The sequence below is a fragment of the Pristiophorus japonicus genome, chromosome 7 (assembly GCF_044704955.1).
Source record: "Pristiophorus japonicus isolate sPriJap1 chromosome 7, sPriJap1.hap1, whole genome shotgun sequence".
NCBI lineage: Eukaryota > Metazoa > Chordata > Chondrichthyes > Pristiophoridae > Pristiophorus > Pristiophorus japonicus.
Genome location: NC_091983.1, coordinates 248,649,131 through 248,664,205, shown reverse-complemented (window position 1 = coordinate 248,664,205; position 15,075 = coordinate 248,649,131). Strand labels below are relative to the sequence as shown.

Below are 15,075 nucleotides of genomic sequence, written 5' to 3'. Positions count from 1 at the left end.
TTCCTCCAAGTGTGTGGGGACATGGGTACAGACCCAACAGCTGGCAACGTTGGCTTTCTTGGCATAGGTGTATGACATGTACAAAAAGGTGTTCACATGTAACTCTCTTGGTCCGTGGGGGTACTCTGGCCTGAGTCCTCCCGAGGCTACATATTACAATTACACAAAAAGCAAACTGCACATAATATCGCGTAACACATTCATCTTGGATCGTCTTTATTTCTTCCGGCGTTTTCTGCTGATGCATCCGCCTTCAGTTTCCTAGAATGTGTATGAAGGCAGGGTTATTTGTTTTGTTTGCTTGTGCTGGGGTGGTTGGATTCATATTCTTCGAGCTGAGACCAATGTTTCCATCGGCCAACCTCACTGTAAGGGGAGCTTGGGGTGTGGGTTCGAATCCACACTCCCCTGGGGTTCTGTACGTGCGATTTATGAGGGTGGGTGAGTAACGAGGCACCAGACACAGTGGGTAAGAGTACAAAATGGCTAATGTTGTTTATTTAGAATAGCAAACACAAAGATAGAGGGCATAGGAAGAGGTCATAAAATGGCAGTAATGGCATTCAATCTCATTCAACAACCCGAAAAATCTGGCAACAGGGAAGGGGAAAACAAGAGGTTAAAACATCCCACTCACACACAACCACACCTCCCACTCCCACCCTTCCTACCAATTCCTATCCTAAATTGAGTCTGTGAGGGGGTTTGGGCTATACTCATAATCCTATCAACTCCAAGGAGCTCGGGGTCCCTCTGGGGTGGGTTTTATCTTGTTCAGTTTACTTCTTCGATGTTGCGTCGGTTTCTTCTATCTGCCTCTTGATTATCGTCAGACTACACCTGTGAATCCAGGTTACTGAACCAGGTGTCCAGGTCTGCACAGCTCTGTCCAGTGTGTTCAGGGCTAACAGCAGCACCTGCTGCCACTTACTAACCAGGAGGTTGGCTCGTGGGTTTTTAGTCTCGACCAAAATCAAAGTTTGCAAAACTCTCTCAGCTCCTTCTTGGTCCACAATTCCTTTTCTCCGCAACTGCTTTTCTTCTCCACCGCTCCCTTTCTCTCGCCGCCGCCGCCGCTCCCTTTCTCTCGCCGCCGCCGCTCCCTTTCTCTCGCCGTTCTGTATCCTATATTTGTATTCAGTTCTGGTCTTTTTGCGCTCAAACCCAGTGGGTGGTCCATTGTGTAAGTTTGGGCGGGGAGATAGCTTGGAATATTTAATCAGAAGATGTCACAGGTACACGCAGGTGTGAGGACCAGGGTATTGTTTCAGTGCATATAGGTGCCTGGACGTCTGTGGGCCTTTGTTATAGTCCTGGGAGTCAGTGGGCCATTCCTGCAGTGATTCATAGTTTTAATTCCAATCTATTGTCCATATTAGTTAGGTAGATAATGGCCCACATTCGTAGTTTGATTTGCGGGGGGGGGGGAGGGGAGTCATTTTCAAACTGGGCTGGGGAGTCCTTATTGGTTGAAGATTTCCCCACTTCAGGCCCGACTCGACCCCTGATTGGCCTGCCAGAATGCACTTTTCCCCCATTGGCCAGTGCCTCGGTCTCGCTTGTGAGCCAGACTCCACAATGTCTGTATCCGCCCACACGTTTTCCCAGCCTGCTTTTACTTGGCCAAAAATGTTCATTTAGTGTATGGAACGATCCCATGTTGGTTTTCTTGCCCTTGCGTTGTTTCAAATGTGACCGTGGATTTTCGAACCTAACACCACCCATATCTATGCAGGCGCACGTATCTCCGCTAATTAGGACTTCAAATGGGCCAGACCAACGGGGAGCAAACTCCATTCATCCTGGCAGACGTTTTACCATTACTTTCGCACCTACCTGCTGGTCCTCCAATTCCTTCTGTTCGTCCCTGCCTGCTTGCCATTCCCTCACTTCCTTCCTCCGTTCCTTAAGTTGCTTACTCAGTTCCAAGACTTACTTTCTAATCCGATCCCTCGGGTCCTACGTCGGATCCCCCAGTTATGATTCCTTCCGGCAGGCGCATCGCCCTGCCTGTCATCAACTCATATGTAGTTAATCCCGTCACTCGGTTAGGAATTGCCCTTTGTCTCATCAAGATTGTGGGTAGTAAATCCGCCCAAGCTTGTCCCGTCTCTTGGATGGCCTTTGCTCGGGCTGTTTTAAGTGTCCTGTTCATACGTTCTACCATCCCAGAGCTTTGCGGGTGGTAGGGGATATGAAACTTCTGTCTAATACCCAACATAGCACACACCTTCATTATTTGTCCGGTAAAATGAGTTCCCTGGTCGGAATCGATTTCCGGGACCCATCCACGTACAGGATCAGCTCGGGGTTTTCAAGGGGAATCTCACTTGTGTGTCCCGGTGAGTCCTCCCATTCCTGTGCCTGGCACTCATGAGGCTCACCCACGGATAAGAGGCCCTCTGCTGGGTTCTCCCCCGTGTTTCGTATAATTTTTACAGACCCATCTAAGGGAAGTAATACTGCTTTCCATTTGGCCTGGCGGATGTTGGACACGGAGCGCAATTTCCTGGTGTTGAGCATTTCCACCAAGGTATGTTTGGTATGTAGTATAACCTCCCCTGTAATTACTACTGGCTCACTAACTTTCACCGTCCACGTTACGCAGTCCAAGGCTGCTACACATCTTGACAGACCCCTGCCACGGGCGACTGCTGGGTGAAATAGTAAGCTACTGGGCAGACTTGGTTTCCATGCATTTGAGTAACTACTGCTCCATAAAACCCGCCCTCGTTTTCACAATGAATGTGAATCGGTGCGTTCATATTAGGCAGTCCAAGGCCTGGTGCCGACATCAGGGCTTCCTTTATCTGGCTGTATGCTGTTTCTTGTTCCAGGCCCCACTCCACACTTTCTAGAGCTGGTTTTCCTCCCTTAACTAGTCTCTGTATGGGTTCCGCGATTGCCGCGACGTTGGTTATAAAGAGTCCTAATACTTTATGTGCTCCTTGGACCGTTTTCGGTCGAGGCATAATGCGAATTGCTTCCTTCAATCCGATCTGAGCTTTCTTGGGATTTACCTTAAATCCTGCTTTCTTTAAGGCTTCTAAGGTTTCAATTAGAGCCTCCATTTGTCCTCTCTCCTTTGAGGCAATCAACAGATCGTCCACATATTGGAGGCTGGTACTTCGGTAGGGGGCTAAACCTACGGTTTCCAAGGCTCGACTCATAGTTCGGTGAAATATCTTGGGATTCTTGAGCTAATGGTATGGACCAAAATTCATTAGCTATATCTAAGACCGTGAATAACCATTAAATATGGTCGCTGGGCTTGCTACGATGGGCTGCTGGCGGGGAGTTACTTTATTTTACGCCGTATAGTCTATGGTCAATCAGTATGACCCATCTGGTTTCTTTACGGGCCAGGTTGGCGAGTTCGTAGTGCTTTCGGCTTCCCGAAGGACGCCACTCCACAAGAGGTCCTGCACTATTTGTTTTACGGCCTCTCGGGCTTCAGGTTTAATGGGGTATTGCTTATGAGGAGTGTGTTCGGGCCCAGGAATGACCACTGGTTTGGTCTTTACCAGCCCACAATCCTGCTTTGATTGAGCCCACACTTCCCTCCTGCTGTATCCTAATCTCTGGTAAGAAGTTGCACACTTCCGACCTTTGTGTGATTGTGCAAATTAGTCTGTTCCCTATACGTCATGATTTTGCGTTCTCCCTTATTTCTCCAAACTATTCTTATTCTGTGGGTCTTAGTGCCTCTAACTGTTCCAGGAGGTCGATCCCCAATATGGTCCCTTCTGCATTTGGGCATACATAAAATTGTGCCGGGATCAGAATACCGGCTATCTCCAATAGAATTACTTCACTCTGGTGGGCTTTGGTGGCCGATCCTCCCACGCCAGTTATATGGACTACATGTTTCGTTGTGGGTAAGGGAATATCTGTTACCGATGCTCCGGTATCCACTAACATATCACACTGCCGGCCCCCTAACAGCGCTGTTATGTGAATACGCTGATCCTCTCCCGCTGGCCTTCAGTCCCTTCCTAAGGCCCTCAGCGCTGTGATTAGCTGCTGTTGGTTCATCTCCTCTACTCTAAGGCCTGACTGACTGACTCTTTTCTCCTTGGGCGCCCAACATTTATCAGTGGCATGTCCCTTTTTCCTGCAATTGTCACATCAGAAGGTTGGTCTTTTGGGGCCCCTACAGTCGGCGGCAAAATGCCGTCTTGCCACAGTTGTAGCATTCCCCTCGGCCCGCACTCTTACTACTCTTAGCCGCGACCACTTCTTCTTTTATTCCCCCACAGTTAATGTGGCATGCCCACTGAACAGCTTGATCATTGGTGTCCACGACTACCACCCCCATTTTTAAGATCTTTTGATGATCAGCCGAAAGGCCGTCCTTAAACATTTTCACGAAGACTGGGTCGTCTCTGTTCGGGGCCGCCTGTCCTGAGGATTCTTGGTATTGGAACCATAACCTCTCTCCGTAGTCATTGCCGTTTTCTCCCTTTTTCTGGCGGGTCTGCATTATCAATCCCCAATTTAGAGTGGATGCTCCCATTAAGGCCTGTACAGCCTGGACGAACCCCGTTCTGGCAGCATCCTGTTGTGTCCTTGTGGTACCCACGGCAGGTATCCATGTGCCGTCACTGTGAGGGGGCACTAGCCCTGTCCACCAGTCCTTTGGACACTTAGCCCGAACTATTTGGTGGACATCTCGCTCATGCATATCGTGGGTCTCATACAATTTTTCTAACTTTTGCCAAAATTCTTTCCCGTGGTTGTAGACTCCCCAAATCCTGATTCATCATTTGTTTTTCTGTGGGGGTGAAAACGTAGTATTGATATCGGGGGTTCCCTCCCTGTACGCCCTGGGTTACCCTAAGAGGGGCTGCCCTTTCTGTATTTACTGAATCGTCATTTGACCCTTCCATCTTGGTCTCCTCATCAAAGGGGGGAGCCGAGGCCGCTACTGCGACAACATAAGTCGGAGGGAGGTCATAATCTGATTTTCGCCCCCCCCCCCCCCCCCCCATTTGTCGGTTTGTTCATACCGCGCTCTCCATTTTTCATTCTCTGCTTCTGTTTCCTTACTTTTCTCTACTAATTGTTTGGTTTTACTTTGTAACACACACAACTGATGTACTAAAAGTACTCCGGCTTTCTTTGCCTTTTTCTGTTTCTGTTTCTCCCACCAATTCTTTTGCTCCCTGGGGACAACCGAGGGATCCCACCCGTCTTTAATCATTTTATCCATTATGCCTTTCTGGTCGTCTACATAGAACCTACTAAGAGACCCTCCCGGCCCCCATTCAAGGTCTTCCCCCCGATGCCATTATGTGATCTGACCTTCCCTTGCTTCCTCTGCGAATGAGTCTCTTCACGCGGGCCTACTTCTATTCCGTCACTTATTTATTGCGATGGGATTATCCCTCCACTCACTCACCAGTTCATGCGCATTACACAGTCACTCACAGGTTTCCGCCGTCACTTTGTCCTCCCGGTGTTCCCTTCAACCTTAATCTTTGGCCATCACGTGGGGCATTTGCCCTCTTAATTCCAGCTCAAGTTAGGTGATTGAGATAGTTTGTGACAATTGAAGTGACGGGGACACTCGTTTCTCTTACACATCACTTATCTTACTTATATTCTACTTTATGTTAGTCTCTTCTCACTGTCTGTTATCAAGTCTCACTTTGTCCGTTGGGTGTCCGGCAGCTTCAACTCTGCCATCTCAGATGTTCCAATTACCGGGATGTCGTAAAATCCGACCTTATCCCCATACGCTTGTGTCTCAGTCAAGTCCGCCCACCGGTACACCCTGCTTGCAGCGCCAAAACTGTTGGGTTAAAACCCCGAGGTAGAAATAAATCTACTTTGAGACCAAAATTAGAGAGTAGAGAACATTCACAGTTTATTAATACAAGATACCAGGGGAGTTGTGTGGAGGTCCCTCGACCAGGCACAAAACTCATCTTGGTGTTACACAAACAGCATATTTAAAGTCCTAAACCGCAGAGGTCACAATACATGACCCGATCATTTGACATACAAAAGTTCCTATTATTAATAGTTTGTCGTTCAGCACACTTCATTATCTTCGGCCAGCGTCTGGTGTGTAGTCGATTTTGCACTAACGCTATTAACCCTTCAGGGAAGTTACCTGGCTTGGTGAAATTCCTGAGTTCAATAGTGCAAAGCAAATTAAATCAGGTGTTGAAAATATGGTCTTTGGATTACCATGGTTTCTGAGCTGAATGTGACCCAATCAGCAAAGTTTAGACAACTTGGCTTTATTTGTGCATTTGTACTTTACTGGCTTGTCCTGTTTGAATTTGGTGGGCCTGGAGGTTTGGAAATGGCTATTGCTTCATTGGGGTCACTGATTTAAGCTTTATGTGGATTCCAAGGGTTCATTATTACAAACCTATGCTGCCTTTGAAGACATCAAAGTTTGACACTCCAGACTTAACTAATATTAATTGAGATGGTCAATCTGGTATACTTTAGCACTCACTGTTTAATCCTATTCAGTGGAATTCAAAATCCTCTTAATCCCTTATCATCCAATGATACTTGTTTTTAAAGAAATACGTCTTAAATAATAGAATGAAATAAAATGATGCCCATTGGTTGTAATTGCTTTCTCTTTTTAATGAGATCTTAAGGAAGAGTTGCTTTTTGAGACCTTCCTGTCTAGTTGTGCATAGCTTCATGGGAAGGTCCTGACTCAAATAATTGCTCAAAATTGCATTAACTCAATGTGTTGTGAAAGTTATTAAAATTCATCCAGTGTATTGAAGTAGTTGGTGTTCTACTTGACTTTTGTTTGGTTCTATTACAGAGTGCAAGAGGATCATCCTATAATGTCGTTTACAGTTTCGAAGAATGGAAGGTTAGCCTTGTTAAATGTAGCGACTCAGGTATGTAAAGTAGAGAGGAATCAGCTTGTTTGAATCTGACCTGTATCTCTCTCTGCAGCATTTTCATAGTGTCCAAGACCAAAGGGGACAAATTTACCTTCTGTTTCAAGTATGGACAGTGTAACCAGTTAGTTTGATAGTGTATGAATACCTCAGCTCAGTGGGTAAATGTACCACATGGTTGGTTGCTGAGACTCTCCACTTGCCTGGATGAGTGTAGCTCCAACAACGCTCAAGAAGTTTGACACCATCCAGAACAAAGATCGCTTGATTGGTACCCCATCCTCCAAATCCTAGCCCGCACCGAGGTCTTCCCAACCATCTTCACTACTATTAATTCCCCATTTCCCAGCATGCTGAATTCTAAATGATTATCTTCATTTACAAGTCCTTCCTTGTCTTTGGTTAAAATTGCCCCTGCTTGCAGCTTGCACACTTCACTCTTTTTTGAAAATCAGATCTTCAGTGCTTCCTAAACCTTTCTGCCTTGCTACACCACTCTCCACCTTCAAAAGCTTCATTAAAACCTACCTCTTTGGCTACCTCTTCTAACCTTTGCCTAACTATATGTTCTGTTAGTTTCCCCTCCCACCATCCATCCCTGGGTTAAAATGCCTTGCGACACTTCACTATATTAAAACTGCTATTTAAGTGGTAATAAGTCTCTACTCTAATGACCTTCATGTCAAATAACCTATGGCAATTAGCTGAATAAATGAACACATGGCGAATAGGCACTTAGGTGAGGTCCCAGTGGGTTGCTTAAACCTGTAGAATCATAACATTAAAAAATAAGGGTAGCCCCTTGAGCCTGCTCGGCCATTCAATAAGATCATGGCCGATCATCGACCTCAATTCCACTTTCCCGCCCGATCTCCATATCCATTGATTTCCCAGTGAGTCCAAATATTTATCTCAGCCTTGAATATACTGAAAGACTCAGCATACATAGCTCTCTGGGGCAGAGAATTCCAAAGAATCACAACCTCTGAGTGAAGAAATTCCTCCTCGTCTTTGTCTTAAAAGGCCAACCCCTTATCCTGAGACTGTGCCCCCTAGTTCTAGACATTCCAGCCAGCATCTACCCTGTCAATCCCCTCCAGAATCTGATCACCTCTCATTCTTCTAAACTCCAGAGTATAGGCCCATTCTACACAATCTCTCATCATAAGGCAGCCCTCTCATTCCAGGAATCAATCTTGTGAACCTTTGTTGTACCGCCTCCAAGGCAAGTATATCCTTCCTTAGATAAGGAAACTAATGGTAGTCTCATGGTATGTAACTACTTTCAGAAGGAATGATGTTGGAATCAAACTTTGGAAACTTGATCTACCTGATTTGAAACGTCAAATACCAAAAATCCAGATATAAAATGAACATGCCTTTTCAAATAAAAATGTATTCTGGTTTGCATCAACTGGATGAAACCCTTCTTAAATCTTTTAGAATATCTGGTCTTTGTTCCCCTCCCCAAATATGTCAGCTGAGGCCTGACTATTGTGCAAAATCTTAGTGTTACATTCTACTGTCCCTGTGGCATGTTTCATCGGTGTGAACCTGGGTTGTTTTGAGGCTCTGTGTCTCAGTGCAAGGAGTATTCGTAATAAGGTGGACGAATTAACTGCGCAGGCAACTCTTAACGAATGTGATATAATTGGGATTACAGAGACATGGCTCCAGGGTGACCAAGGCTGGGAACTCAACATCCAGGGGTATTCAACATTCAGGAAGGATGGACAGAAAGGAAAAAGTGGTGGGGTAGCGTTGCTGGTTAAAGAGGAAATTAACGCAATAGTAAAGAAGGACATCAGCTTGGATGATGTGGAATCTGTATGGGTAGAGCTGCGGAATACCAAAGGGCAGAAAAGACTAGGGGGAGTTGTGTACAGACCACCAAACAGTAGTAGTGAGGTTGGGGATGGCATCAAACAAGAAATTAGGGATGCGTGCAATAAAGGTAGTTATCATGGGCGACTTTAATCTACATATAGATTGGGCTAACCAAACTGGTAGCAAGACAGTGAAGGAGGATTTCCCAGCGTGTATTAGGGATAGTTTTCTAGACCAATATGTCGAAGAACCAACCACGGAGCTGGCCATCCTAGAATGGGTCTTGTGTAATGAGAGAGGACTAATTAGCAATCTTGTTGTGCGAGGGTTCTTGGGATGAGTGACCATAATATGGTAGAATTCTTTATTAAGATGGAGAGTGACACAGTTAATTCAGAAACTAGGGTCCTGAACTTAAGGAAAGGTAACTTTGATGGTATGAGACGTGAATTGGCTAGAATAGACTGGCGAATGATACTGAAGGGGTTGACTGTGGATGGGCAATGGTAGACATTTATAGTTCACATGGATGAACTTCAACAATTGTACATCCCTGTCTGGCGTAAAAATAAAAAAGGGAGGGTGGCTCAACCGTGGCTATCAAGGGAAATCAGGGATAGTATTAAAGCCAAGGAAGTGGCATACAAATTGGCCAGAAATAGCAGCGAACCCGGGGACTGGGAGAAATTTAGAACTCAGCAGAGGAGGGCAAAGGGGTTGATTAGGGAAGGGAAAATAGAGTCCGAGAAGAAGCTTGCAGTGAACATTAAGACGGACTGCAAAAGCTTCGATAGATATGTAAAGAGAAAAAGGTTAGTAAAGACAAACGTAGGTCCCATGCAGTCAGAATCAGGGGAAGTCATAACGGGGAACAAAGAAATGGCAGACCAACTGAACAAGTACTTTGGTTCAGTATTCACTAAGGAGGACACAAACAGCCTTCTGGATATAAAAGGGGTCAGAGGGTCTAGTAAGCAGGAGGAACTGAGGGAAATCCTTATTAGTCGGGAAATTGTGTTGGGGAAATTGATGGGATTGAAGGCCGATAAATCCACAGGGCCTGATGGACTGCATCCCAGAGTACTTAAGGAGGTGGCCTTGGAAATAGCGGATGCATTGACAGTCATTTTCCAACATTCCATAGACTCTGGATCAGTTCCTATAGAGTGGAGGGTAGCCAATGTAACCCCACTTTTTAAAAAAGGAGGGAGAGAGAAAACAGGGAATTATAGACCGGTCAGCCTGACATCGGTCGTGGGTAAAATGATGGAATCAATTATTAAGGATGTCATAGCAGCGCATTTGGAAAGAGGTGACATAATAGGTCCAAGTCAGCATGGATTTGTGAAAGGGAAATCATGCTTGACAAATCTTCTGGAATTTTTTGAGGATGTTTCCAGTAGAGTGGACTAGGGAGAACCAGTTGATGTGGTGTATTTGGACTTTCAGAAGGCTTTCGACAAGGTCCCACACAAGAGATTAATGTGCAAAGTTAAAGCATATGGGATTGGGGATAGCGTGCTGACATGGATTGAGAACTGGTTGGCAGACAGGAAGCAAAGAGTAGGAGTAAATGGGTACTTTTCAGAATGGCAGGCAGTGACTAGTGGGGTACCACAAGGTTCTGTGCTGGGGCCTCAGCTGTTTACATTGTACATTAATGATTTAGACGAGGGAATTAAATGTAGTATCTCCAAATTTGCGGATGACACTAAGTTGGGTGGCAGTGTGAGCTGCTAGAAGGATGCTATGAGGCTGCAGAGTGACTTGGATAGGTTAGGTGAGTGGGCAAATGCATGGCAGATGAAGTATAATGTGGATAAATGTGAGGTTATCCACTTTGGTGGTAAAAACAGAGAGACAGACTATTATCTGAATGGTGACAGATTAGGAAAGGGGGAGGTGCAACAAGTCCTGGGTGTCATGGTACATCAGTCATTGAAAGTTGGCATGCAGGTACAGCAGGCGGTTAAGAAAGCAAATGGCATGTTGGCCTTCATAGCGAGGGGATTTGAGTACAGGGGGCAGGAAGGTGTTACTACAGTTGTACAGGGCCTTGAAGAGGCCACACCTGGAGTATTGTGTACAGTTTTGGTCTCCTAACTTGAGGAAGGACATTCTTGCTATTGAGGGAGTGCAGCGAAGGTTCACCAGATTGATTCCCGGGATGGCGGGACTGACCTATCAAGAAAGACTGGATCAACTGGGCTTGTATTCACTGGAGTTCAGAAGAATGAGAGGGGACCTCATAGAAACGTTTAAAATTCTGACGGGTTTAGACAGGTTAGATGCAGGAAGAATGTTCCCAATGTTGTGGAAGTCCAGAACCAGGGGTCACAGTCTAAGGATAAGGGGTAAACCATTTAGGACCGAGATGAGGAGAAACTTTTTCACCCAGAGAGTGGTGAACCTGTGGAATTCTCTACCACAGAAAGTTGTTGAGGCCAATTCACTAAATATATTCAAAAGGGAGTTAGATGTAGTCCTTACTACCAGGGGGATTAAGGGGTATAGTGAGAAAGCAGGAATGGGGTACTGAAGTTGCATGTTCAGCCATGAACTCATTGAATGGCGGTGCAGGCTCGAAGGGCCTAATGGCCTATTCCTGCACCTATTTTCTATGTTTCTATGCTTGGCTGTTGACACTGAAAAACACTCCAGGTTATGTTTAAAGCTATCTTTCGGCTTAATGTTGAACATAGTGTAGTTTTCTCCCTCTTATCAGATGTATGGAGAAATGGTTGGGGATGACTTGCAGGTATTCTGATGGTTTCTAATTGGTTTTGTGACAACTGGGTGGCATGTATAGACGAAGAAGAGAATGCTCTTCTGTAATTTGTCTCCCAAGCATTTATTTTCTGTGCAACACAGTTCTTTTTTGTTGAGAGACTAGTTATTTACTTTTTCTGCCAAAGTACCAGGTTGGTTCAGTTGCTACCTGTGTCAGAAGGTTTCATGTTCCACTCCAGGGTTTGAGCACATAATCTAGGCCAACGTTCCAGTGCAATACTGATAGAGTGCTGCGTTGTCTAAAGTGCTGTCTTTTGGATGAGATGTTAAACCGAGGCCCTGTCTGCCTATTCCAGTGGCTACGGTAGACATTCCAAGATCAAATTAAAGATCTATGGCACTATTTGAACAGCTCTCCCAATGTACTGTCCAGCATTCTTCCCCCAACAATCACCATCAGAAATAGATTAATTCTCAATACTGTTTCTTTGATCTTGTGTGCAAAATAGCTGCCACATTTGCCTAATAAATGTCACTATACTTGGATGGAATTCATTAAATGTGAATGCTTTGAGTAGTTTAATAAAACACTACATAAGCCGGTCTTTTTTTTAATTAGACTTGTATCTTAACTGGAGTTCCCAACCATAATACTTGAGACCAGGCTGGGGTGACTGACCTTTTCTTCCCCCTTTCATGGCCTTCACTCAGCACCTTCATTGCTGGGGAAGTTTGTCTCTAAGTTACTGCACTTCACTGTGTGAAGCACTTTGAGCTGTTTTGGAATTGTTATAAGGTGCTATAGAAATGCAAGTATTTACTTATAGCGGTGCAGCTTAAATTGGATAACTGTGACTGAAGGATTGTGAGCACAAACCCACATCCTAACAGATCCACTTGTGTACGCAGTAATTTTTTCCTCCCTGTAGTTTCCTACCTTTCGGTTGCTGACTGGTGCTAAGAGGTGGTTTCATGGGTGCTTCCCCCTGGTCCCTTGCCCAAGTGGACATTCTTCCTGTATGATCTGATATGGCTGTTTGACGTTGGGAGGTGGGATTATTACAGCCAAGTCACTCGTACTCTTTCTCTCTCCCCACCCCCCAAACATCCGCACATGCATTTTCCAGCATTGATTGCTGGATAACAATTAACGGTAAGAGAACTGGCTTAATTATGTCCCTGTCTGTTACCCATGCATGCTGAAGCCAATTATACCCTTGTGCCCTGATTTAGATGGCAATTTCAGCAGTGATCAAACCTGGGATTTCCTGGTTTGTATGGTGTTGCTTATTTTTAACGTTTGTTTCCATCATAAGATGTTTCTGGTGGTTTGACATGATGAGCCGACTTCATGTGTGGGAAGGTGGTATAATATATAGATAATTAGATGTGGAAAAGCATGCTTACCAGATACAAGAATGTGCTATTGAAACTCTACATTACTGTGGATATGTACTGTACAGCTTTCCATTTGAACAGCTAGAATTTATCCACTGGTACTTGTAGGCCTTAAACAAGTGTAATGTCGGCCATTTATTAAGATGACAAATTGAATGTTGGTATTAAACACCACAAACTGTGCAGGAAGCAATAGTCGTAGTTCTTGACGCTTTCCCACAGTATTATCACTGCATTCACTGCACTGAAACCAGCTCTTTTTTTTTGCTTCTGATGAAGCTGATCAGATTAATGGGGAGGGGTGCATTTATCACTTGATGGCAGCTTTGTGTTTTTTTTTGTCTTTTTATGTGCTTTTCCTCCAACCTCTACTGCAAGATCTCTCCGCTATATCTACCTGCAAGCTCATTGATCTCTCTGGGATACCTGAAGAAGCAGCCAGCTATTTGGAATTGAATTTTTAACAAGACTCATATGTTTCCCTCTGCATGGTGAAAATGTAACTGAAGACAGTGGAAGATGAAGAGAAAAGACAGGAGAAGTCGATTCGCTCCAGAGTGAGTAGAAAGTCTGCACAAAACAGCCAGAACTGATTTAAGCTTGTACTGCTTTTGACACTAAGTGGTGATGGTGACTTGGGGTCCTGGTCCAACTACCTTTAAGACAATTTTAATGGTTACATGCAGCATGTGGAAAGAACACTATAAATTTCATCAGCAATCTGAATTTTTTTTTAGAACTAATAGAAGAAGCTCACTGCCTAAGGTTGAAGAACTCTGATTAGCACAAAGTTTGCTGGATTTTGCCTTACTGAAAGTAGACTTGACCCCTCTGCTCTGGGTCAGTTGTGAAGTTGAAAGTTACAGGCTATTACAGGATTGGGATTGTGGGTGGGGGGAGGAGGGTCAGAATTGGAGAGCTTTTGACCTTGGATAATGGCTCTGAATGTCTGCCTGTTTGACCCTACACTGTGACCTCCGTGTGTAGACCACCCAATGGAGTGGATCGGAACAATAATGAATCTACTTGCTGGCAGTGGTAAAGCAGATTCTCCCAAGTGACCTCAGGTGTGACTCACTTCACACAGCTAAAGTGGATCTCTTGACCGCAACTATCACCTCTGCTGTCTCCCAGCACCTTGATTTCTCGTTCCACGTGTGGAAAGGTGTCTCCAGTTAGTGTTGTAAAAGTTCATGATGCTGCAGTTTTCTTTGGAGTTCAGGAGCTCAGTCTGTTATAGCAATGATATGGTGAATCTCTTCATAACCTGTGAGTATTGAGGGTCCTGTTGCCGTATGCTGATTTCTCCATCTCTACAGTCAATGTAAAGAGAAAAGCCTGGCAGTGGTGTCCACTTATGTTCAAGAACGTGATAAATATGCAGCATTGATCCAAAAGATAGAGAAGGGAGGTCCCTCGTGACTCATATCAAACATTACAGCCTCCAGAAAGCCAGTTTGCCATCTGGTTAAATGTTACCAACTCCACGACATGGTGAATCCGCAAGAAAGAAAATCCGTTTAAATGAAACTGACTGAAGTAGTGGAAGCCTGTGATCTAAGAAGAGACTGTGCAGACTCTTGGACATCTTACAGCTCAGTGGACATAACTTTCAACAAATTTCCAGCAATTGAGAATTCTGCTACAGATTTTAGACTTTGGACTACACTGGAATGACTGGCTTATGAAATTTGCCAAAAGAAAACATCTGGTTTGTAGTGAATAAGGCAATTTGCCAGAGTTAGGATTGAAACCAGGCTACTTGCAATGAGCTGCTTTAATCACCTGTTGCATCTTTTTAAAGTATTTTTATGATTATGTTTTAGAAGCTCAGGTTTCCCAGTTCAGGGACCTAAATAATCCATATTTATTTTGCACCGAAATTTTAGCAAGCAATACTAATCAATTTGTACTGTGATTATTAAACCCTTCAAAATGTAACATTCTTCAAACCCGGCAAAACTTTCATGGTCATTAAAGAAACAAAAGACTTGGATTCATGGGAAACATTTTGTACCCCATCATGTAAAATGAATGTTTGTTATAATGAGGTACTATTGTATCATTTCCAAATGCAGGACTGAATTGCCGATGCTAGAGTATAAATCCATACATGTGCTCACAGCACTGAACTGCGCTAGCTGGTAATCTGGCACAATAAGTTGCACTGCTCTGGAGCTGAGCTGAATTTTGCTGCATCTAGCTACTATATCTGACTTGGGGAATGCTAACATGGAAA

General features: G+C 44.6%; 1 protein-coding gene across 5 annotated transcripts in view; it reads left to right on the top strand.

The window, feature by feature from the left end:
* The window catches only part of LOC139267493 (WD repeat-containing protein 26), a 135,043-nt gene that overhangs the window by 103,223 nt on the left and 16,745 nt on the right, over window positions 1–15,075 (top strand). For 3 of the 5 annotated variants that reach the window (XR_011593918.1, XM_070885892.1, XM_070885891.1), the window contains exons 11-12: window positions 6,800–6,878; window positions 13,346–13,393. Coding sequence is in view for 4 of the 5 variants with exons in the window: in XM_070885892.1 (XP_070741993.1) it covers window positions 6,800–6,878; window positions 13,346–13,393 (127 nt within the window). In the remaining variant the exon portion in view is untranslated. The other 2 variants (XM_070885893.1, XM_070885894.1) reach the window with 2 other exon arrangements.